This window comes from Nansenia antarctica (genome assembly GCF_963989245.1).
Source record: "Nansenia antarctica genome assembly, chromosome: 2".
In the NCBI taxonomy this organism is placed as follows: Eukaryota; Metazoa; Chordata; class Actinopteri; order Argentiniformes; family Microstomatidae; genus Nansenia; species Nansenia antarctica.
The window spans coordinates 20972946-20997945 of record NC_137675.1 but is presented as its reverse complement, the minus strand read 5'-3'; the positions used below and the strand labels follow the sequence as shown (position 1 = coordinate 20997945).

The following is a 25000-nucleotide window of genomic DNA, read 5'->3' as shown; positions in this document are numbered from 1 at the left end:
GCCGGTAGAGCCAGCGACTAGCAAATTATGAGGGAGGAGGAGAAACCACTTAGGGGGAGAGAGGGAGAGGGAGAGGGAGAGGGAGGGAGAGAGAGAGCGAGAGAGAGAGCGAGAGAGAGAGAGAGAGAGAGAGAGAGAGAGAGAGAGAGAGAGTGTGAGAGCAAGGAAACCCACTCATCTGAGCACAGAGCTAAATATAACTGGGTAGGCTTGAGTAGCCTAAGTACTACTTATAAAATAAAACAGTGTCTGACTGAAGACCTCTGCCTCTGCCAGTCAGTCATACTGGTGTGTGTCACCTCTCCCATACCATGTTCCTGTGTGCCCCGGCATGGCGCAAGCTACGCTTAGGTTGGGGGTTCGATTCCAGTTGGGACCAAACAAATGACATTTGTTGTGATGTACCGTATATACAAACAAATGTGTACTGCCGTATGTACTCACTGTAGTGTAAGTCGCTTTGGATAAAGGTATCTGCTGAATGGAATATATTATTATTAGTATTATTATTCATATTCATATTCATATTATTATATGAATCCTTTCCTCCTGTCAATCTGGTTACTAGTTAGGTTAGCTTGGGTGGCACACTGGGAGACTTTAGTAACGTCCCAGTTGGTGCCCAGTCAGTCTGCCAGTCAGTCTGCCAGTGAGTCAGTCAGTCTACTACTCAGTCAGTCTGCCAGTCAGTCAGTCAGTCAACTACTCAGTCAGTCTGCCAGTCAGTCAGTCAGTCAGCCAGTCAGTCAGTCAGTCAACTACTCAGTCAGTCTGCCAGTCAGTCAGTCTGCCAGTTGAGTGGGAGGATAGCACACGAGGATTGCACCCCCCCCGCCGCCCTCCAGCTGGGGCTAGATGAGCCTTCCGGGACAGAGAGAGAATGTCATAATCACTCGCTTAAATGGAAGACGTAAACGCTACATTGGAGACGGCACTAAGCAGGGTGAATACAAATCAGTCATTAAAATCCATCGACTACCTTTTCATCGGCTGAAATACAGCACGAATTCACGATCCGTGACTGATCTCTGTAGGGAGCAAGGCTGCCTGGGAGAACATAAGTGACTCCATCTCTCACACACACACACACACACACACACACACAGAGACACACACCACCTCTTATCTGTCTGATCCCCATGTCTGACTGGGGGATGTGTGGAGGTGTGGAGTGTTGGCAGTGTGTGTGTGTGTGTGTGTGTGTGTGTGTGTGTGTGCGTGCGTGCATGTATGCTCACACACTCTGAGACTGACAGGCTGCCAACTTGGCACCCTGTCATTCTCGGAGTGTGTGAGCATACACACGCACGCAGGCACACACACAAACACACACACAAACACACACACACACATGCAGACACAAAAAAAGGACACACCAAAACAAGCCAACACAACACACTCGCCGCTCCGTTGGTGTGTGAAGCTGAAGGATATCCAACAGATATTTGTTCCTCCTGCAACGCCAAACCCAATGTTTTGTTTTGATCTTTTTTTTGACCTAATTGATGAGGTAACGTAGATTCCCTGTATTATTCAATCTGCTCATAGTGGCAGGGTGCCAAGATATCCACATTTGCTGCATAGTTTCCCAATGCTTTCCTTACCCCTCTCTTTTTTCTCTCTCTCGGTCTCTCTCCCCATATATCTCTCCCCTTCCCTTATGCCCTCTCGCTCGCTCCCTCCCTCCCTCCCTTTCTCCCTTGCACACTCCCTCCCTTCCTCCCTCCCCCATTCTGTCTACCTCCCTTCCTCCCTTCCTTTCACTCCCCCTCTCTTTCACTGTCCCGCCGCAATTCACTCCCCCTCCTTCCCTCCCCCCCTCCCCCCGCAATTCTCTCTCCCTCTCCTTCTCTCATCGTTTGAGTCCCGCTGTGATTATTCGCTAGAACAGTATGTAGACCGAACAGAACAGAACTCCGCATCGGGAACATTCAGAACACATGGCCCACTCACTCTGTCTGTCTGTCTGTCTGTCTGAAAACACAACACTGTAGGCTGTGACCCAATTCCCCACCCGGCCCCTGAAGTACGCACTTGTGCACTCCCCCGAACATGGATTTAGATTGGGAAGGGATTGGTGTTCGAGCCCACGCTGAGGCCAATCCTATGCTTTTAAACCCAATAATGAGGGAAGATCACAAGTGCATACTTCTTCAGGGGAGGGTTGGAGGAATGGGGTGCAGCAATTCAGTCCCAACGGTGAGGGTTCAGAGAGAGTATACATTTACATTTGAGATGTTTAGCAGACGCCTTTATCCAAAGCGACTTACAACAAAAGTACATTTGTCTAAGTGAATCATCTATAGAGAGATCATCAAAATAAAAACAAATCTATGCTAGGACCAGAGGGTATTAGCAGTCACAATGTGAGAAGAAGGTAGAATTACTTTTTTCTTTTTTACAGTAGAGAAGAAACTGTACAAGGGGGGGTAGCGGGGATGAAGAGGGCTTTAGGAGGGGAGAGTCAAGATGTAGCCTATAGTTCAAGATATATAGTACAGTTTTCAGCGTGGATTCTAAACTGTTTCTCATGTTAAAGGACCTAAAACGGTTTATGGTTTATGATGGGTGTTACTGCAACACTTTAACAGGGGAAAGGGAGGGTAAGGCACATTCCTCTCACACTTATCATAGCAGCACGTACTAACTAGCGCCAGCCGGGGCCGTGAAACCAAAACCCAATGACACCATTGAAAAACCATACAGGAAACATGCATGAAACTATTCCCCTTGCGGTTCTGGGGCATTTACAATGGGAGGAGGGATGGATGTATGTCTATGTGGCAACTGGCAGCTGTTTTGGCACAAAATGGCCGCCCGTGGGATCTGATCGCAAGGTGGGTGCGACACTGTGACAGGGTTGTGGCAGTGGAATACCTGAGAAAACCCTGATAATGTAAACAGCTGTTGGTGACATAGAAATGAGGCTTCATGCAACCCTTTAGTTAGGCCTATCTAGGGAGATAAGACAGTAGGATGACAGTAGGAGGACAGAAGGATAGGTAGGCAGGGTTCCCAAGAGGGGGTCCCTCCGCTCTAGACGTCCCCGGTGACTCACAGGTCGTAATGTTGGTTCCACTTGGGGTCCAGCGTGTTCTTGACGGTGTCGGTGGAGTGGCACTGCCCCGAGCCGTCCACCACCACCTTGGCGAAGGGGTCCGGCAGCCCTGTGGAGGAGGAGCCAAAATGGAGGATACCTGAGTCAAAAGATGAGCCAAAATGAATGATGCATGATGATGAATGAAGGAGAGAGGATGAATGATGTTTTTCTAGGGTAAATGAATGAGATGTTGTTGTCGAGGTAACGGCACACAAGCCTGGGTCACAAGTTGGCATCGAAATACAAACATTCTCAATAGAACTTTATTGACACAGCATGACTCATGCACTTATCAACACAGAGAGGAAATGTGTAAATGTGTGTGTGTGTGTGTGTGTGTGTGTGTGTGTGTGTGTTTACGGTAGTTGTTTGGCTCGACGTTGCGCAAGTCGAGAAGCGCGGTCTTTCAACGCTTGCGTATCATCTTACTCTTTGGGAATCTGATAAGGGCTACTAGTCACTCAGCATGCCTGAGTAATGACATGGTGTGTGTGTGTGTGTGTGTGTGTGTGTGTGTGTGTGTGTGTGTGTGTGCGTGTGCGTGTGTATGGTTTGGGCATGATACCTCAGACAGGGCAAACCTGTTCAGTCACATTCACCCGTATCCTGGCGGGGATGTAGTAGGGACTTCCCTCTCTGTGTGTGTGTGTGTGTGTGTGTGTGTGTCTGCGTGCGCGGGTATGTGATTTACAGGAAACTGCACCTTAAACCCCACTCCTACACACAGTAAATGAACACTGTTTCAAGGGGGATGAGTAACAAACCCGTGGGCTTCAAAGGTGGTGATTGTTGTTACAATCGGGCTCCAAAACCCTAAACTACAGCAATTACTGAGAGGCGTGTCGTGGGGGGGGGGGGGGGGGGGGTGAGGTCATGACGTCTTCTCATAGGTATTCTAGTGTGAGACGTAGTTGTGTGTCTCATATCTGGGAAACTACTGAATATGGAGGTACTTTACCATAAGCTTACCAAAATGGTACTAGCGACATCATTGTACCACAACAATATCACATATATGACTTTCTCGGAGACCTTCCATCCGCTAGGCAGAAATTGGAGGACGGCTCATTGTAAATGCATGGAACAGAATGAGGAATGGTATCAAACACATTCCTCATCCCATGCCATGCATTACAATGAGCCCGTCCCTCCGATTTCTACCTCCGCCAGCCTCCCCTGGCTGACATGGAGTCTGTTATGCCTCTGTGGTATTAACCCTTTCCTCTTGGTCAAGCTCTTGTTACTGTAAAACTGTTGTCTAGCAGCTGTCAGAGGGGTGTGTGTGTGTGTGTGTGTGTGTGTGTGTGTGGTCTTTCTACACATCAACCCATGTAACAGAGAAGTCCTATGGGACACTAACTGACCTTTGTCTGCGTGTGTGTGTGTGTGTGTGTGTGTGTGTGTGGCCTTTCTGTACACACTTCAACCCATGTAACAGACAAGTCCTATGGGACTCTTAACTGACCTGTGTGTGTGTGTGTGCGTTTGTGCGTGCGTGCGCATGACAGACAGGTCCCGTGGGACGCTATTAACTGAAGGCTTCAAAAGCCAGCGGCAGGCTCTCTGACAACCCCAGTATGACTGTGAGATCACAGGGACCAGAATAGAGTGTGTGTGTGTGTGTGTGTGTATTAATAGGTTTACTCACGGAAGAAGTCTTTCTTTGACAGGTTCTTCGCACACAGGACTGTAAGAGAAGAAGAGGAGGAGAAGAAGAGGCGAGACGTGAGATGATTCAAGGGTTAAAAAAAACACACACAAAAAAAAAGACTTTGTTTGTCGTCACGACACACTTAAAACTGAAAACATAACATTTACCAGACACTTGAATTATGTATTCGATGTGGAACATCTTAAAATACACACACCGAGAGTGTAAATATTGTAATAGCTCGGTGGATCAGAGGCTGTGTGGCTCTTTGAAGACTGGCGTCAAATTGTGGAACTGTCAGGCAATGCTAGCGCTAGCTAGGCAGAGGACACACATCGGCCTATGGGGGCGGCTAACTAGCTCCACTCAAACGTCATCCCTCTAACTACTCCAGTACTCAGAATCAGAGAGATAAATATATCGTGACACACGCCGACACAACCTTTCCCTCAGATCCCTGCTCTGCTTTCAATAACACTTTGCATTTCTTTCGATAACCTCACTTTTTTGGGGGGGAGGGGGTGGGCAGTGGGTGCTGCTCTCTTCGCCGGTTTAACAGCTCAATTATTTTTGTGTGAATATATCTGGCTCGGGGCCCCCCCGACGTTATGGTTGCCCTGGGTAACCGCGGAACAATTCCCCCCCCCCGACCGTGCTTACCCTGACATTACGGTCTCGCAGAGCGGTTTAAGAGGCTCCCTTGTAAAATATTCAGCAGACGAGCGTTCCTTCCTCCTGCATGAAGCAGGGTCCCCGAGGTGAACATCACAGCCAAGCCAAGTTAGCCAACACACAACTTTCAACAGCATCTCTCTCTTTCTTTCTCTCTCTCTCCACCTCTCCCTCCCCCCCTCTCTCCCTCCTCTCTCCTCTCTCACTGCCCCCCCTCTCTCCCTCCTCCCTCCATCACACAGCCAAGCCAAGTTAGCCAACAAACAATAGCTTTCATTAGAGAGAGAGAGCCTGCAGAACGTACATCACTCCGTCTCCCTCGCTCTCTCTCCGTTTCTCTCTTTCCCGCCATCACTCCATTCATCCCCCCCCCCCGCCATCTTTCCTTCTCCCTCACTATCCCTCCCTCCATCTTTCCCTCTCCCTCACTATCCCTCCCTCCATCTTTCCCTCTGCCTCACTATCCCTCCCTCATCCCTCTCTCTCTAAACCCCTCTCTCTCTCCCGCTGTGAGCTCTTAAAGGCAGCAGGAGAACGTGAAGGCATTAGCCCAGATGCTGGAGAACCACAGGGAACCACGGGGAACCACCGGAGCGCACCAACAACCGCGAGACAAGACCTACATGACTTGGATGGAGTGTGCGGTCCTCGCTCACAGTCGTAACAGGGCACTGGTATTCCTATTTCACCCTACTGATATTATCTTTGTATTTAACCCTCGTTTCACTGGGGGAGTTCACTGAGAACGGACTCTCTTCCGCAGAGGCAGCCTCGGGATAGACCCTTCTAGCGGACTACATTTGCGGACAACAAAGCTGGACCCCCCCACTCAGGACGACAAGTGTTATGTTTCCCTCTGCTACGTGTGGACAGAGCAGGACTCTCAGCACCCAGCCAGCCAGCCAGACACACAGACACACAGACAACCACATCGGCCACCCCCACCACAAATTACACCTTCGTTTCTCGTTCCCTCGCCCCTCCGTCTACCACCAGGGTGTGTGGACAGAACAGCTGCAGCAGCTCTGCTGTAGAAACAGCTAATATGGATCCTGATAAACTAACGTCTAAGCATCCACCCAAATAGACAGACAGACAGACAGACAGACAGACAGACAGACAGACAGACAGACAGACGGACCGACGGACCTCCCTACTCTGGCCCCAGTACATCACTGTGTAGACTAGGAGACATTCCCAGAGACTAGGACACATTCCCAGGGACTAGGAGACATTCCCAGAGACTAGGAGACATTCCCAGAGACTAGGAGACATTCCCAGAGACTAGGACACATTCCCAGGGACTAGGAGACATTCCCAGAGACTAGGACACATTCCCAGAGACTAGGAGACATTCCCAGGGACTAGGACACATTCCCAGAGACTAGGAGACATTCCCAGGGACTAGGAGACATTCCCAGAGACTAGGACACATTCCAGGGACTAGGAGACATTCCAAGGAGATGCAACCGCAGGGACCCAGTTGACCTGTCGTTACAGACCAGAGGAAGGTGCTGATGTGAGAGTAGTGGGAGTGGAGGAGAGTGTGTGTGTGTGTGTGTGTGTGTGTGTGTGTGTGTGTGTGTGTGTGTGTTTGGGTGTGTGGGTGGGTGGGTTCTTTCCATGACCTCTGCGCTCATTATGGAGCCTGGAGGAGTCTCGGTGGAGCGTCTGTGTGTGTGTGTGTGCGTCAGTGTCACAACCCATAACACACCTGAAACAACATGAATGAGCACCTTGACAAGCGGTGTAACAGAAAGGGCTGACGCTGCACGAAGACAAGACAGACAGGCTGAGATGGACGTCTCCCCTTAGTGAGCCACTGGAGGACAACACACAGGGAAGGCAGACAAACTAGACAGGCAGGCAGGCAGGCAGGCAGGCAAGCAGGGAGACAGACAGACAGACAGGCAGACAGACAGACAGGCAGGCAGGCAGGCAAGCAGGGAGACAGACAGGCAGACAGACAGACAGACAGGCAGGCTGAGATGGACGTCTCCTCTTAGTGAGCCACTGGAGGACAACACACAGGGAAGGCAGACAAACTAGACAGACAGACAGACAGACAGGCAGGCAGGCAGGCAGGGAGACAGACAGACAGACAGACAGACAGGCAGACAGACAGGCAGGCTAAGATGGACGTCTAATTAGTGAGTCTCCTCTTAGTGAGCCACTGGAGGACAACACACACAGGGAAGGAACAGATCCTTTACCCTGGCAGACAGACAGGCAGACAGGCAGACAGGCTAGCAAGCAGGCAGACAGACAGACAGGCAGGCAGGCTAGCAAGCAAGCAGGCAGACAAGCAGGCAGACAGACAAGCAGGCAGACAGGCAGGCAGACAAGCAGGCAGACAGGCAGGCAGGCAGGCAGGCAGACAAGCAGGCAGGCAGGCAGGCAGGCAGACAAGCAGGCAGGCAGGCAGGCAGGCAGGCAGACAAGCAGGCAGGCAGGCAGGCAGGCAGGCAGGCAGGCAGGCAGGCAGGCAGGCAGGCAGGCAGGCAGGCAGACAAGCAGGCAGGCAGGCAGGCAGGCAGACAAGCAGGCAGGCAGGCAGGCAGGCAGGCAGGCAGACAAGCAGGCAGGCAGGCAGGCAGGCAGGCAGGCAGGCAGACAAGCAGGCAGGCAGGCAGGCAGACAAGCAGGCAGGCAGGCAGACAAGCAGGCAGGCAGGCAGGCAGGCAGACAAGCAGGCAGGCAGGCAGGCAGGCAGACAAGCAGGCAGGCAGGCAGGCAGGCTAGCAAGCAGGCAGTCAGGCAGACAGTCATGCAGGCAGGCAGGCAGGCAGGCAGGCAGGCAGGCAGACAAGCAGGCAGACAGTCATGCAGACAGGCAGGCAGGCAGGCTAGCAAGCAGGCAGACAGTCATGCAGGCAGACAGGACCCTGGGAATGCTCTGCTGTGATGGACCACCTCATTACTCAAAGCTGTGGTATGCAGCTCACTCACTCTCTCCCTGGTCTCTGTGCATCTGTCATGGTGTCGGCACCCACACCCACACACCCACACAGACATGCACACACACACACACACACACACACACACACACACACACACACACACACAGACATGGTGTGCACGCACACAGACACTTTTCAAAGCTTCAGACTCCCTGTGGTCATCATTTATGCAGGCTGAAGAGCTAGGAGCAGGTGAGAGGGCGCTTTCTATTCCTATAACACACACACAAGCACGCACACACACACACACACACACACACGCACGCACACGCACGCACGCACAAACGTCTTACTGCTTATAGTCATAACACAGCCCTGCCTCTATGCTTAGGTATGCTGCCTGACAACATTCAGAGAGTCTCATACAGGGTCGGTCATGCAGTCATGTAGTGAATGGGGAGGGAGGTGTCGTTGTATGTAGCAGTTTTACTGTTTTCAAAACCTATTGGGAGGTGGAAGGTTAGTTTGTGTTCGTGCTCTAAAGTCTGTTTTTCTGTGTGGTTTGACTCTAACTGAAGGGGGAAAAAGTGACAACAGGGCAGGTGGTGGCACACACAAACACAAACACACACGGACACACACACACACACACACACACGCTTTCAATCCTGACAGTGAAGAAGCCCACTGACTCCACCTGTGTCACAGCAACGGCAGGAGAAGCCAGCCTGTCAAACCCACTGTCACACTGTCCCCAAAAAGACCCCCCCACCAAACACACATCCACACCTCACCCTCACCACAACACCCCAAAAGACCCCCCCACCAAACACACATCCACACCTCACCCTCCCCACAACCCCCCAAAAGACCCCCCCCACCAAACACACATCCACACCTCACCCTCCCCATAACCCCCCAAAAGACCCCCCCCACCTAAACACACATCCACACCTCACAGTCCCCAGCACTCCTGACCCAGAGACAATGTGGAAATAGACGAACCACCCAGGAATGCCACAGACAGACATCAGACAGACAGACAGGGACCGAAACCGCCACGGACCAAAATGACACGGGTAAAAGCCCTACAGCAGCAGAACCAGGGAGGTCAGAGGAGAGGAAATTACGTTCAAATTGTGCAACCAGGAAATTGCCCCAAATGACACAGCCAAACAAGACGGAATCACAACATGACAGAGGCAATCAGGACAGGCAGACCGAATGACTCGGTGAAAGCTACCAATCAGCTCGTCTGGGGGGAAATTACACTGGAGGGACAAACAGTTGCGGGGAGCTCTGGACAGACGCCAACAGTCTGCGCTCGACAACAAGACATCCTGCTGGGGCCAAATGGATGTGATCATGTCAAACGGGGAGGGGTGTGCGTGTGTGTGTCTGTGTGTGTGTGGGGGGGGGGGGGGTGGGGGGGGTAGGACGATGACGACAAATGTTGTAGAAGGAGAAGGTCATGGTCTTGGCAGAGGCAGCAGAGGATAGAACTGTAACCGTACTCCGAACTCAGTGTCAACAACACCCTCCTCTGTGTGATTCAGACCAACCGACAGCGTCAACAGGCTTAATGCATACTGTGTGTCATATAACCCTGCCGTCTGACATAACAACAACAAATATACTGTAGTAAATGACGTATAGCTTGGCTTTAGATAAGGTTCATGTGAGGCTGAGCAGAGGACGAGATGCAGCGATGCAGGCCTCAGGTCACACCTTAGTGGTTCACGGCCCGATGACCTGGAGGAGAGGTGGTAACCATGCAGGTGGGGGGTCGTAACCCCACGGACAGACACCTGACTCGCAGCACTCCCATTACCAGAGAGAGAGAGAGAGAGAGAGAGAAAGAGAGAGAGAGAGAAAGAAAGAGAGAGAGAGAGTGGGAGAGGGAGAGAGAGAGAGAAGGAGAGAAAGAGGGGGAGAGAGAGAGAGAAAGAAGGAGAGAAAGAGGGAGAGAGAGAGAGAGAGAGAGAGAGAAAAGAGACAGAAAGAGAGAGAGTGAGAAAAGAGAGAAAGAGGGAGAGAAAGAGAAAAAGAGAGAGAGAGTATGCTAAACTGATATGGCAGTGCTAACCTGGGAGGTGGGTAGAGAACGCAGTCCTGGGGCTCTCCTGTTACTTAATCCTAATAGGGATTATGAGATTACCTGCACACTGCTCCACTGTCTCCCCCCCCCCCCCCCCCTCCCCACTGTCTCCCCCACACAGGGGGGGAAAGCCTCTTTTCAACACATCAATGACCTCTCACAGGGCTCTGTTACCGGGCAGGGTTGGGCGTTTTTCTGGCCAATGAGCGGAGCAGAAGCACAAAGGGAGCGATACAGGAGCCGGCGGAGGAGAGAGCCACGGCAGTAACACTTAACGCTCTGCAGAGTGGGACTCATCGTTAGGTTAGTCGTTAGTATCAGCCTACTCGTTTAATATTTCCTGAAAGAACTTCTTTGTGGTGTGACACACATAATAATCAGCGCAAAACAGCATATAAGCACATTTAATAGCACACTAGAGTACAACGTTTTAGTGAACAAGAGAACACTATAATATAGTGTTATATTTTTTTTATATATCATCATGACATAGCCTACATGTTCATGTACATCAACCACTACAATCAAGACCACCTAGGCCTACATGGTAGTGCTGCCCATCTCATTCAACAGCCTTAGAGAAGCTGGCTCAAAGCTGGTAGAGTAGTCCTCTGCTGGGCCTGATGGTGCTAAGGCTGGGGGCCTTGTGGACCTGGGACTGAGGGGCCTGATGGGCCTGATTCTGCTTTGGAATAAGGCGCTATATGAGTCAGTCCAGTCCATTTTGATGGTAGGAGAGCCACCATTAACTATGAAGGAAGATAATGGCAAGGTGATAATGAGAGGAAGTTAGATAGTTAAATGTAAAAAAAATAAAGGGAACTGCGACTACTACCATTACCTCTAAAACAATTGACAGAGAAAAAAAGAAATCCTAGTTTAGTGCAGCTATGGCTGATTTGGGGGGGGGGGGGGGGGGGGGGGTTGAGGTTTGACAGATGTTCAGAATCCTAAAACAGGTTGATGTGAGGGCAACCATGCATGTAAAGAGGACAATCTGAAAGTGCATACACAGACAGTCAGACACACACACACACACACACACACACACACACAACACACAACACACACACACAGCAGATGGGATAGACCACTCAGCATGGGAGTTTTGAAGGTGAGTCTCGTAAACTCTACATGACCCCATGAGTAAAGGTACACTACACTGAATATCACCTGAACCTGGTGTAACATGGGAGAGAGGGAGGGAAAGAGAGAGTGAAGGGAAAGAGAGAGTGAAGGGAAAGAGAGAGGGGGAGGGAAAGAGAGAGTGATAGGGGAGAGGGAGAGAGAGAACAAGTGATGGGAGAGAGAGGGAGAGAGAGAGAGGGAGAGAGAAAAGAAAGAGTGATGGGGAGAGGGCAAGAGATATGGGGGGGAAGAAAGGAATACGAGAGAACAAGGAAGCACTCATTCGTCATACTGTCACACTCTCCGTGGGGTGACTGTTGAGTGTCTTCTTTACACCAAACATCCTGCATTATTTATCGGTGAACTTTTCACCCCCAAAAGTCTGACAATTATAATTCGGATGGTTGGGTTGTTGTCAGGGTGGGGGGTGACTGAGATTTGCCCTCATTCATGAACCACAATCACTCACATACTACCTAAAGCTTATATTATGGTTCCTAATAATATTATATTAAAGCTTGTATTAAATATTAAGCTTATAGAAAGCTGATATTAGCTGGATGTATACAGCTTGGCTGGGGTTTGTGTTCAGTTCCCCGGGCTGACAGCCGAGCCTCCTGTGGCGTTAACCTGGGAGGCAGGGACCAGCCTTGGGGTCAGACCGGCCCGGCCCTGGGGTCAGAACGGCCCGGCCCTGGGGTCAGAACGGCCCGGCCCTGGGGTCAGACTGGCCCAGCCCTGGGGGAGGCTAAGTCAGCACAGGAGCAGCTGACCCATATGGCAGACAGAGCACCAGGAGTTCCTCCTATAAGCCTCTTGTGAGGGGATTCCCTGTTGGTGGTCTGACTGTGTGTGTGTGTGTGTGTGTGTGTGTGTGTGTGTGTGTGTGTGTGTGTGTGTGTGTGTGTGTGTGTGTGTGTGTGCATGTGCTGCTTATGCATCTAATCCTCCTCCATCCCTCACAAATCCCAGGGTCAACTCTAGTAACTACAGCGCCACATGGGCTAAGAAGACATTGCGTTTTATCATTTCAGTGAATAGCTAAAGAGACACACAGTCTCATTTTTTGCCATTCATGTATGAATGAATGAATAATGTATGTATGTATGTATGTATGGATGTATGGAGGAATAACATCCCCCAACTAGAGTCTAGACACTTTCAAGATGACCAAGGCGAACAGGCGGCTAAATGTGCTACACGTCCCACATGTCCAAACCATCTAAACCAAACCTCGCCGGCCAAACCAGTGAAGAAGGTTAACTCTCCTCTCTCCTCCACATCAAAGCGGGAGCGGAGACACAGTAGCCACTTAGTAGCCCAGACAGACATTGTGTCATCTTCTCCAGGGGGAGGGAGGGGGGGGTTCTACCTGATGGCCCAGTCACTGACTCAGAGAGGACACTCACAGTGACACCTCGGGATAGGATGACGTCTGTCTGTCTGTCTGCCTGTCTGCCTGTCTGCCTGTCTGCCTGCCTGCTTGCCACAAAGGTCAAGTTAGCAGTATGTCATAGTGGGGGGTCAGGGCTCATAGAGAGAGTCATGGCGCAGGCAGGGAGTCTCAGGTTATTCTAGTCTAGGTTTGCTGTTCTCTCCTCCCTCTTCTCTTCTCTCCTCTCTCTCTCCTCTCTCTCTCCTCTCTCTCTCTTCTCTCCTCTCTCCTTTTTCTGGGCGCGCACACACACACGCACACACACGCACACACACACACACACACACACACACACACACACACACACACACACACACACACACACACACACACACACACACACACACACACAGCAAACGACAGAGACATAGAGCCTATTAGATGTTAAGGGTAGTAAAAGTGTGTGTGTGTGTGTGTGTGTGTGTGTGTGTGTGTGCGCGCATACTTCTCGGTGAAGCCATTGCTATCCTAAATGGCATTTCATTCACACACATTATGTTGATAAATATTTGCACAGCCAACACTGTGGCGAAGACACTGTTTACTGGGAAATGTTCTAGTTCGCAACGAAAAAGGTTGCAGTCTCTCTCAGCATTAAACATTAAGACAACACTAACTGCCACCCACCCACCCGCCCACCCACCCAGCCATCGAACAAAGGCCAATTCGCTCTCAAGTGACAAATCATTGCAGAGAAATGATCTTCTTGTTGTTCTCCCTCCCCACCACAGGGCTGTGAGACAGGCAGGCCTGCAGCCCCCAGGCCTCCACAACCAGATCCTCCTGCAGCTCAGCACACAACAGGGTTCAATGTCCTGGGAGCCGCTCACCCCGAGCAGGAACTAACCCACACCCAGGGGGGCTGTGTGTGTGTGTGTGTGTGTGTGTGTGTGTGTGTGTGTCTGTATCTGTGTGTGTGTCTGTATGGGTATGGGTATGTGTATGTGTGTGTGTGTGTGTGTGTGTGTGTGTGTGTGTGTGTGTGTGTGTGTGTGTGTGTGTGTGTGTGTCTGTGTGTGTCTGTGTGTGTCTGTGTGTGTGTGTGTGTGTCTGTGTGTGTCTGTGTGTGTCTGTCTGTCTGTACGTGTGTGTGTGTGTGGATGATGAAGGCGACAACATTAACCGTAACAAGAAGTGTGTGAGAGTGTGTGAGAGTTATCGTTGTTCATCGATCACTCCAGAAACACTCTGACAGGAAGGTGTCAGCTAGCTAGGAGGATGAGAACATGAGTGGAAAGGAGTGTTGCCTGTCAATAGAATAGACAGACGCTATACTAGAACTATACTATACTATAGGGCCACACCCAGTAAGTGCATTGAACTTAACAGAGGGGGTTTGGGAAAACACCAAGGAAAAAGCCCCATGTCAGGACAATGGACTCTGAGGTAGTTTACGGCTTAAGAAGTCAAAGTTACATTTTACATTTTTTTACATTTTTGGCATTTAGCAGACGCCTTATTCCAAAGCGACTTACAATCAATACATTTGAATACTAAGCATGTGAATCATCAGGGGCCCGGGGCCTGAGCTAAGTATGCATTATGCAGCACTGACACAGACACAGACACAGACACAGCACGCAGTACGCAGTACGCAAACGCAAACACACACACATCTCACTGCATGATTCCTGCCCAGGGCCTTGTGCTATGACCCAAACCATGCTTTGCTGTTGAACCCCCCCGCCCGCCCCCTCCCACACACACACACACACCCCACCCTACCCGCCCCCCACTCCGCATCCCGTTACCCATTACCGGCAGGCAGGCAGGCAGGCAAGCAGGCAGGCCCACGCCCCCCCCCCCCCCCCCCCCGGTCACCCCTGCCCTGTTTTGACTCCTGTTTCAGCCCCACACTGTCTCATTCACAGCATTGTTCCACTGACAAACAAAAGGCTTCCTCTTCCCCTCCACATCCACACGCCTCCCTGGCGGCACACACACACACACAGCCAATGACAGAGACATAGAGCCTGTTAGAAGTTTAGGGTAGTAAAAGTGTGTGTGTGTGTGTGTGTGTAACAAGTCATACGGAGGCATGTAAACACACACGCACGCACGCACGCACACACACACACACACACACACCAGAGACTCTGTCAAACCACAGTTCTAATCTACAGTTATACTTCCTCTGGCTCCATCACTCCCCCTCCCTCCCTCTGCCTGCCTCCCCCCCCCCCCCACCCTCCCTCCCTCCCTCCCTCTGAATGCTCTGGATGCCAATTATGTCATTCATTACAGAGCCCTGGCTGGCCCGGCCATGGGCCTACTGGGCCCTCCCCCCCCCTCCCCCCCTCCCTCCCCCCCTCCCAGCTCCAGGCTCCAGCTGACACACCCCTCATCAGCGCCCCAGACACTAATCTGGAATCTGCAATGGAACGCAGCCACGACCAGAGCCACAGCCACCGAGTATGTAGACTGGCTGACAACAAGCTGGCACACCGACAGACTGGTAGAACCGAGGGAGGGAGAGGAGAGGAAGAGGGAGAGGGAGAGGGAGAGAGGGAGAGAGGGAGCGAGAGGAGAGGAGAAGGAGAGGGAAGGAATGGAGGGAAGGTAGCTGAGCTAAAGAATAAAGGATGTCCTACGCCGCACGCGGTCCTCTGTGGTTCAGTCGGTAGAGCGCGGCGCCAACAACGCTTAGGTGGTGGGTTCCCTGCTGGGACCCTCTATACTGAAAGATGGATATGTAATGTATGTATGTCGCTTTGGATAAAAGCGTCAGCTAAATGGCGTATGTTCTCTATATATACACACACACACACACCCCCGAGTGTGTTTTTCGCGGAGGCATACTATACTATGTATGAGGCTTTGTGGTGTCCTGTATGTGTATAAGCCTGTTGTGGCTCCAGGCTAACAGCACATACGGTACACATGGGGGCCTAAGCGAGGCGTGCTTCATGTATAGCGAAGTAACCAATCGCGGTTTGGTGCCCAGATCGTCCCAGAACCGGGAGCTGCAGGGGGTTGTGGGGGAAGTCGGGGAAAATACGCTCAGTCGCTCACAATTACACAGCGGCTTACATCTCGTATCGCCTTTTTCAAATAACCGGAGCGGTCTGAGTTTTCAATCAAACCCCCGGTGTGCGTGTGCGTGTGTGTGTGTGTGTGGAGCTCGAGCCACTCGGAGACGACAATGAATCATCCCCCATATGGCTGCTGCGGATCAGGGAACGAGGGAGGAGGAGGAAGAGAGAGGAGGCTTCGCCCTGGGACATGGATGTGCCAGTTTTTTTTTTTTTTGCCGAAGCCCAAGACGAGGCCAGGCAGGGGGGCGGAGGAGGCTGACGCGGGGGCTCTGTTCAGGGGGACGGCCAGTGTGTTAAAAGACACTTGGAAACAGAGGGACAGGGAGGAGGTAGGGGACACGTAGGCTTAAATGAATGCAGGCAGGCACACACACACACACACACACACACACACACACGTACGTGCGCACACACACACACACACACACGCACGCACGCAGAGAGTAGTGGTGGAGGAGTGGTCCACTGTGGCTCAGTTGGCAGAGCGTGGCGTGGGGGGTTCGATTCCCGCTGGGACCATATATACTGACAAACGTCTGCACTCACTGCAATCTAAGTGGCTTTGGATAAAAGCGTCAGCTAAACGGCGTACATTAATAGGCTATTAATATATCAGAGAGTATCTGCAGCATCATCAGGCTCAGGCTAGAGAAGTGGGTTAGACGCCGTCGGGAGACAGCGAGAGAGTGTGAGACGACTCTCACGCGAGGAGGAGGAGGAGGAGGAGGAGGAGGAGGCAACACCAGGCAGAACTAGAAGAAGTGACACATCTAGCCCAGTCAGTCTTGCTAATGATGACACCACACATATGGACCCGCTCGCGCGCTCTGCTGGCAGATGGTACGCCAAACGGGCACGACTCCTCCTCGCCACCAGCCTACGGTCGGCAATCTGTCCGCCCGCCCGCCACCCCCCCCCCGTTGACGATATGGCACTGCCAACTGGTGAGGAATGGAGAACGAGTGGTCATGTCATAAGAGTGTCAAAAATATATAAGCCCTGTATAATAATCTCAGTTCCGACTCTCACGCGATGAGTCGTCGTCGTTCTGTGGGGCCATGCGACTTGACATGTGTCACAGCATGCTCTCTCTTTTTTCGCTCCCTGCTATTGCCCAGCTCTCCAGTGAGGCGGGTGGGGAGGGGGGGGGAGGCGAGGGAGAGAGGGGGCGAGAGCACTGTCTGTCATGTTCTCTTTCTATCCCTGCCGGCTGTACTATTCCCTAGCTCCCCAGGGAGGGAGGGAGGGAGGGAGAGAGAGAGAGGGAGAGATGGACAGAGACAGAGGGAGGTGGAGGGGGAGCGGGAGGGAGGGAGGTTACATTGGACCGCAGTTCCACTCTCTCTCTCTTCCTCTCTCTCTCTGTGTACACATAAATATTCAGCTGAGCTTGGCAGACCTTCACTGGAGTCCAGGGCGTTTGTGGTCTGGAGCGGAGGCGTGAATGGACGACTTACACTGACACTCAATACCAGGGGTTGAGTTTGTCCAGGCCTATCAATTACCTACGCTCTCCATACAGAGAGGTATATAGTGCTGTACATGATGCTGGCATATCATATATCATATACAGTAATGTAGTGCCTTCCACTAAATAAATAAGGCTGCCTATTACATTACTTATACCTTATACTTACCATGCACTGTCTACTTTATCATGTCTTATCTGGTTAGAGGCCTACAACTACATTTCGTTTTTCTCAGTACTTGTACTCTGTGCAATAAATCTATCTATCCATCCATCTATTAGCTAAAACAGTATAGGCAATACATTCTAACTGGGTTCCGTTAGCTTCAATGCTAACTCCTACAGTTGAACAACCAGGTGGAATCCCCCCCCCCCCCTATAATGAATGTTACTGAAAAATGTATGCACTCACTGCAATGTAAGTCGCTTTGGATAAAAGCTTCAGCTAAATGGGCTATCTTCTTATTGTATTATTATGAAAGCAGGGTGGTATGAAGGGGCCAGGCGAGACAGGCTACAGGATCTCCATCTCCGTGATGAAACCAAAGATCCTTCATGTCTTCCTCCCACGCAGGTTGGGAGGAGGAAGGGAAAGAGGGATGTCGGAAGAGAGGCGGGAGGTACAGTAGACCTGCTGAGTGGTATAACAGACAGAAACACACACACACACACTACTGTGGTGGGCAGTCAGACCGCAGAACACTTCACCAGGTGTGTGAGGAAAAGTGAGAGGCAGTGTCACCTTTCCCACTTCCTGTTTCACCTTTTCCACTTCCTGTTGAGTTTGAGAGATCTCTACCACCCAGACTGACTGCCAAGCAGGAAGGTACCATGTGTACACAACACACTGTTACAAAGATACACATAAAAGACAAGTACTGCAAGTGACCGAAAATATTTTTCGTGACAAGAGTCTTAAAAACAGACAGAAAGGAAGGACACTAGCTTCTCTAACTTTAAATTATTTTGAAGAGTGTTCCAGTATTATGTGAAAATGATCTTTTCCCTAACTTCAGTTCTAGCCTTACGAACAGATAATAACAGCAGTGACTGTGAGCGAAGACTATTATTGACTGACTGATCTAGTCTATAAAGTACAGAGATACAAAGGAGGTTTCCTGAACAATGCTTCCTGATCAAACACAGGAGCGCCAGTGCTTTGACCTACTGGTGGAGAGGTCTATTCTACCATGGCATACTATTCACAGTGATGAGAGCTTTTAAAAAAGGTATTTCCTGCAAATAAACAATATCACTATAATCATCCCACATGGCTAAAAAGAAAAAAGTGCTTTGAAGATCCTTTCTAACATGCATTGAAAAACAAGATTTTTTCTTAAAATCACCAACCAACCCCCTATGAATGTACTGGTCTTTTAGAGCAAAAAACCTGCAAATGACCCCATCTGTCAGCTTTCAGAGGAGCGAAAACCATACAACTGTAAATTCCGAAAAGCCTTCTCAATATTATACAGCCTAGCCTACACAATAAATTATGTCATCAGCATACATGTGGACATTTGCAGAGTCAACAGCCTTCCCTATATCATTCATACAGTGTAAAAACAAGCGGACCTAAAATTGAGCCCTGGGGAACTCCTTTCGTCAGCCTTCGAAACTCGGACTCCACACCTCCCTGTGCCGCATATCGTGTTGTCAGACAGTTAGGGCTAACACCTTCCTCCTATGACGTCAACCACGTCTCTCGCTCAGTCATGTCCCGGCCAGTTCTTAGAAGTCATGCGGTAATTACGGAGTTACTACTGTACATACACGTAAAAAGGGGAACTTTATCAGCCGGATCTATTGGTCCTCAGCCTGTAATAAACAAAACGATTGGCTCCAAGCCTGTAATAAACAAAACTGTGTGACAGAATTCACGTTGCATTGAGCAACACACACACACACACAGACAGACACACACACACACACAGACACACACACAGACAGACAGACACAGACACAGACACAGACACACACACACACACACACACACACACACACACACACACACACACCACCTTCCTCCTATGACGTCAGCCATGTCTCACACTCGGGTCATGTCCCTGGCGGTTCTTAGAAGTCTGTCGTGTGGTGGTGGCGGCGGTGGCGGTGGGAGCGGGGGGGGGGGGGGGGGGCAGGGCATAGGAAGACAGACGACGACACTGCCAGAGCGGAGGAAACCACCAACCAGGACCTGCCGCCGGCAGCGGTGCAGCACTGTCTGTCTCTACGGCGACTGTCTGGGTGAGATCCGGGGGGGGAGGGAGGAGGGGGGGGAGAGAGAGAGAGGGAGAGAGAGGGAGCGACAGACAACACACACATACGCACACGGAGGAGAGAGAGAGAGAGAGAAAGGGAAACGATGCTGAGGGTAACCCAAAACCCCCGTGGAGGGTAATCAAAGGGCACGGTGGATAACAGACCTATGTAGGTCAGAGTGCAGGAGGAGCATCAGCGGCGGCGACGCATTCCGCATTAGCGCGTCGACCGGCCTCCGCGTCTGTTGACATGGAGCGTGTTTGAGGAACACAGATTCAGCACGTCGGGTCGACGAGACGCAGATCGTCTAATCATCGTCGTCGTAGGAAAGATGAAAAGGTCAAATGCTTCTCTAAGCATCGTGAAGATGTGCTAATCTGTGTCTCGAACACAGACAGACAACACACACATACACACAGATACAGACACACACAGACACAGACACACAGATACACACAGCGCCAATGTGTTTGGAAAGAATGCTAGAGACCAGTGAGAGGAATTATCAGGACATTACAACACGACTTAAGTGGAGTCTTTCCTTGCATAAGACAGTGGAGTCTTTTCTTGCATAAGATACAAGTGTGCAGCGAAAAGCTTAACAGATACGCACTTTGGGAAAGTTGAATGTATTTTGCATATTTGAGTGTGGTCTTTTCTTCCAGCTCACCTCTAAACCCCTCCTCCTCCACTAGGGCTGTTATGCAACACACACACACACACACACACACACACACACACACACACACACACACACACACACACACACACACACACACACCGCACGAGAGAGGTGTGCACTCTTTCCATTCCCCTTCTCTAAAAGCACATGAAATGCCACAGAGTTCATGTATAATTTGAATAACAGATAAAGCTCTCTCAAGTCTCCCTCTCTCTTTCTTTCTTTACTTTGTGTTGGTCTTTAGAAAGATTCAACCAACTGTAAGCCAGGTCTAGAAAGTTCTTTGTAGATAACGGACCCTAAAGTACTACATGTGAACCAAACGCCCCTTAAAGTACTGTTCTCCCTCTTGTCAAAAGTAGGCCGACCTATGACCTCTTGTTGAAGGGGTCCAACAAGCACCAGACTGTTGTGTAGAGGGCTGGTAGAGTTGGCCTTGCGTATCCCTGCCACATATGGTCCTCTGTGACTCTGTTGGTGGAGCATTGGAGGTTGTGGGTTCGACCATGGGACCATATATACTGAAAAATGTATGTGTTACGGTACCGGTGGGAAAACAGTTTATGTTGGCATTTCCAGGGACATGGCAGCATAAAACGTCGACTTAGTACATGCTGGCATGTCTAACCCTTACCCTAGCACCCAACCCTAACCCTAGTTTTCCCACATGTACCGTATTCCCACATGTACCATAACATATGCACTCACTGCAATGTAAGTCACTTTGGATAAAAGCGTCAGGTAAATGTCATGTAGGCCTAGCCCCCAATGCTTTCATATTTTACTATTGATGATTTTATTCAGACCAGCTTTTAACCTTGCATGAGTCGAAAAACCATAAACCACAATTGAATCTCTCGACATTTCTTCTTTTCTTTACTTTTATTAACGCTTCAAACCAGATCATCACGCCAGAATACGAAACAAAAACATAAGGGCCAGTGTGAGAACGTACCAAAAGAAAACGTTGCGCGGGGGGGAGACAGATGGACGGGGGTCGCTTTTTTTAATCCTCGGATTCAGGGGCTGTAATAACAATAAAATACTTTGCTTGTTGTCTAGACAGAACTTTGGAAGTCCCTGCCAGAATTCCTCCCCTGCCAGAATTTTTCAGTGAGAGTGAAAAAACTAGCATGAATCATCAAAACGAAGAGACGACAGTTTATGAAACCCTGCACCAGAGGTTGAAAGCACAGGTAGTTTTACAGTCAGTTAGTCAGTTTAAAGACTGCGACGTTAGGTGCTAGACTACATTTTCCTATGAAATGGCAAAACATTCACCAGACGTTAAGACAATCACTCCCTTTTAACAACTTTTAAATGCTTCATCAGTAAAACTGTTGAAATCAGAACATGCACCCACACACACATACATACTGTACAGTCTAGGATAACTACTCACCCCCCCCCACCCCCCCCCCACACACACACACACAGCTGGCCTCCACCTGCTTGACTACAGCAGAAGGCAAAGAGAGTTTTTTGTATGTGGTATCAACAGTGCAAATAGACATCTGTCCTCCCTCCCTCCCTCGCCAGGTGAGCTGTGGTGTGTATGAATGTGTGTGTGTGTGCCTGCATGAGTGTGTGTGTGTGTACACATACCGACTCTCTCGTTCAGACCATTAAGCAGGCCCAAACTAAAGCAGATCCTCCCACTGTCAAACCAGAGAATCAGGATGACCTTGACTAACCTCAGATGCAACTAAACGCCACCATCAAGACAACAGAGCAGGCTACAAGACTGATAATGATGTGCCAAGTGGTCACTGGTCAGGTCAGCCAGTCAGTCAGTCAGTCAGCCAGCTGAACGTTGCTAAACCGTTACACAGCAACCGTCAGCCAGTCAGCCAGACAGCCAGCCAGAAAGCCAGTCAGCCAGTCAGTCAGTCAGCCAGTCAGCCAGCCAGCAAGCCAGTCAGCCAGTCAGCTAAATGTTACTTAACTGTTACACAGTAACAGCCAGCCAGTCAGTCAGACAGCTGAACATTACTAAACCGTTACACAGCAACAGTCAGCCAGTCAGCCAGACAGCCAGACAGCCAGTCAGTCAGCCAGTCAGTCAGTCAGCCAGGCAGTCAGCCAGCCAGGCAGTCAGCCAGCCAGTCAGCTGAATGTTACTAAACTGTTACACAGTAACAGCCAGCCAGTCACAGTCAGTCAGCCAGTCAGTCAGTCAGTCAGCCAGTCAGTCAGTCAGCCAGCCAGCCAGTCAGTCAGACAGCTGAACGTTGCTGAACCGTTACACAGCAACAGCCAGCCAGTCACAGTCAGTCAGCCAGTCAGTCAGTCAGTCAGTCAGTCAGCCAGCCAGCCAGTCAGTCAGACAGCTGAACGTTGCTAAACCGTTACACAGCAACAGTCAGCCAGTCAGTCAGTCAGTCAGTCAGCCCGTCAGTCAGTCAGCCAGCCAGCCAGCCAGTCAGTCAGACAGCTGAACGTTGCTGAACCGTTACACGGCAACAACACCATCTGTTTGAGGAGGGGCAGGCTACATGTTAACTGTCTGAGCTCGTGATGATCTAAACTTTTATCGCCGCATAAAGTATGAACTTCTAGGGACGGTATGACCTGCTACAGCTGTGCGGGATTCTGACTACACCTTATCTGTTTGGCTGAGGAAGAGAAAACTGGCTTTAGTGAGATAAAGTTAAAGTCTAGCACATGTCAAAGACACACGTACTGTATGTGTGCACGCAAACATAGGTTGTAACTGCTGACATTTGCAACTTACAGGACATGTACCAGACAGCTGATACACGAAGGGAGATAAAATACGGCCTAGATAACGACACCAACGGATGTTCATGGAGGCTCGATGATAAAGCCTCGATAAGGAAGACCGATCGTATCATCAAACTGTCTATGATCATCATTCATCAGGTGATAAACAAACATATATGGCCCATAGATGATTACCTCAGTCATATGGATATTATATTGGATATTTAAAAGGCTAACAACATAACAGGGGATAATAACTATTGATCTCTCCCTCTCTCTCTCTCTCTCTCTCTCTCTTTAGTCTCTCTCTTTCTTTGTCGGCTCCGTGTCTGGGCCCACAGTCATCTGGATTAGGGCAGAACAGTGAGGAGGTTGGTTGGGGGGGGTGGGCTCCACGGGGCAGCTCCGTGTCTGGGCCCACAGTCATCTGGATTAGGGCAGAACAGTGAGGAGGTTGGTTGGGGGGGTGGGCTCCACGGGGCAGCTCCGTGTCTGGGCCCACAGTCATCTGGATTAGGGCAGAACAGTGAGGGAGGTTGATGGTAGGGGGAAGGGGGGCCCATGGGGCGGCTCTGCCACTGAGCCCAGTAGTCATCTGGATTAGGGCTGAACAGTGAGGGAGGTTGGTTCTGGGGGGGGGGGGGGGGGGGGCTCCCTGGGGCAGCTCCACCACTGAGCCCAGTAGTCAGCTGGATTGAGGGCAGACTAAACAAGGAGAGGAGGAAGTCTGGATGTACAGTGCAGCACGGCAGTTGGCAGCACCTGGCTACAACACCCGCCCGCCCGCCCGCCCCGGTAACAAGAAACCCCCCCCCTTTTTTTCACACAAGGCACCTTGCCGCTCTCTGCTTTCCTCTGACAACCGCTACGCATAGTGCACACAGACTGTACACTGTTAAGACTATAGGGCCTTGGTATATTCAAACTGGGGGGCGGGGGCGGGCCCCGTTCCAATACAGACGACAGATATTTCCCTACTAGCCTACACAAAGTACTGACTGACAAGGGAACATCATTCACCTCACACAGAGGCTCCCTTTTAGATCATCCAGACTGAAGGGAACCCGGGGTGGGGGGCGAGGGGCATGCCTGCGTGCACACAGACTACACTGTTACAAAGGCAGAGACTATATGCTATTCAGACACGTTCGATGCAGATGACACACATAAAACACTTGGTGCTACGCTACCAGGAACCATCCTTCACACAATGCCTCCCTTTAAAACAGCCTACTACCCTGGTATACCTGCTGCTGCTCTGACAGCGGCCACACAGAGAGCACAGTCCACACGCAGTAACAGAGAGGGGCCATACCAGAGGGGTATTCCATCAATGTGACTCTCGGGAGATTTATCAGAACACGGCTGGATTTTCCTTTAGCGACGTTGATGGAATACCCCCCCAGGAGGTGGAAGAGGAATAATAATAATAATAATAATACATTTTATTTAAAGCGCCTTTCTCAAACTGAAGGATACTTTACAGAGAGGAAAAAAAGAAGAGAAGCAGGACGAGAGAGAGAGAGAGAGAGAGAGAGAGAGAGAGAGAGAGAGAGACAGAGAGACAGAGAGAGAGAGAGAGGGAGACAGAGAGAGAGAGAGAGAGAGAGAGAGAGAGAGAGAGGGAGAGACAGAGAGAGAGAGAGAGACAGAGACAGAGAGAGAGAGACAGAGAGAGAGAGAGAGAGGGAGACAGAGAAAGAGGGAGAGAGAGAGAGGGAGAGACAGAGAGAGAGAGACAGAGAGACAGAGTGAGACAGAGACAGAGAGAGACAGAGAGAGAGAGAGAAAGAAAGAGAGAGAGAAAGAGAAAGAGGGAGAGAGAGAGAGACAGAGACAGAGACA

The 25000-nt window shown here is 50.5% G+C and overlaps 1 protein-coding gene across 1 annotated transcript in view; it reads right to left on the bottom strand.

Moving 5' to 3' along the window:
• The window catches only part of LOC308151591 (E3 ubiquitin-protein ligase SMURF2-like), a 57356-nt gene that overhangs the window by 26288 nt on the left and 6068 nt on the right, over positions 1 to 25000 (bottom strand). The window contains 2 exon segments of the mRNA XM_080524491.1: positions 3059 to 3167; positions 4749 to 4787. Coding sequence (XP_080380617.1) covers positions 3059 to 3167; positions 4749 to 4787 — 148 coding nt within the window.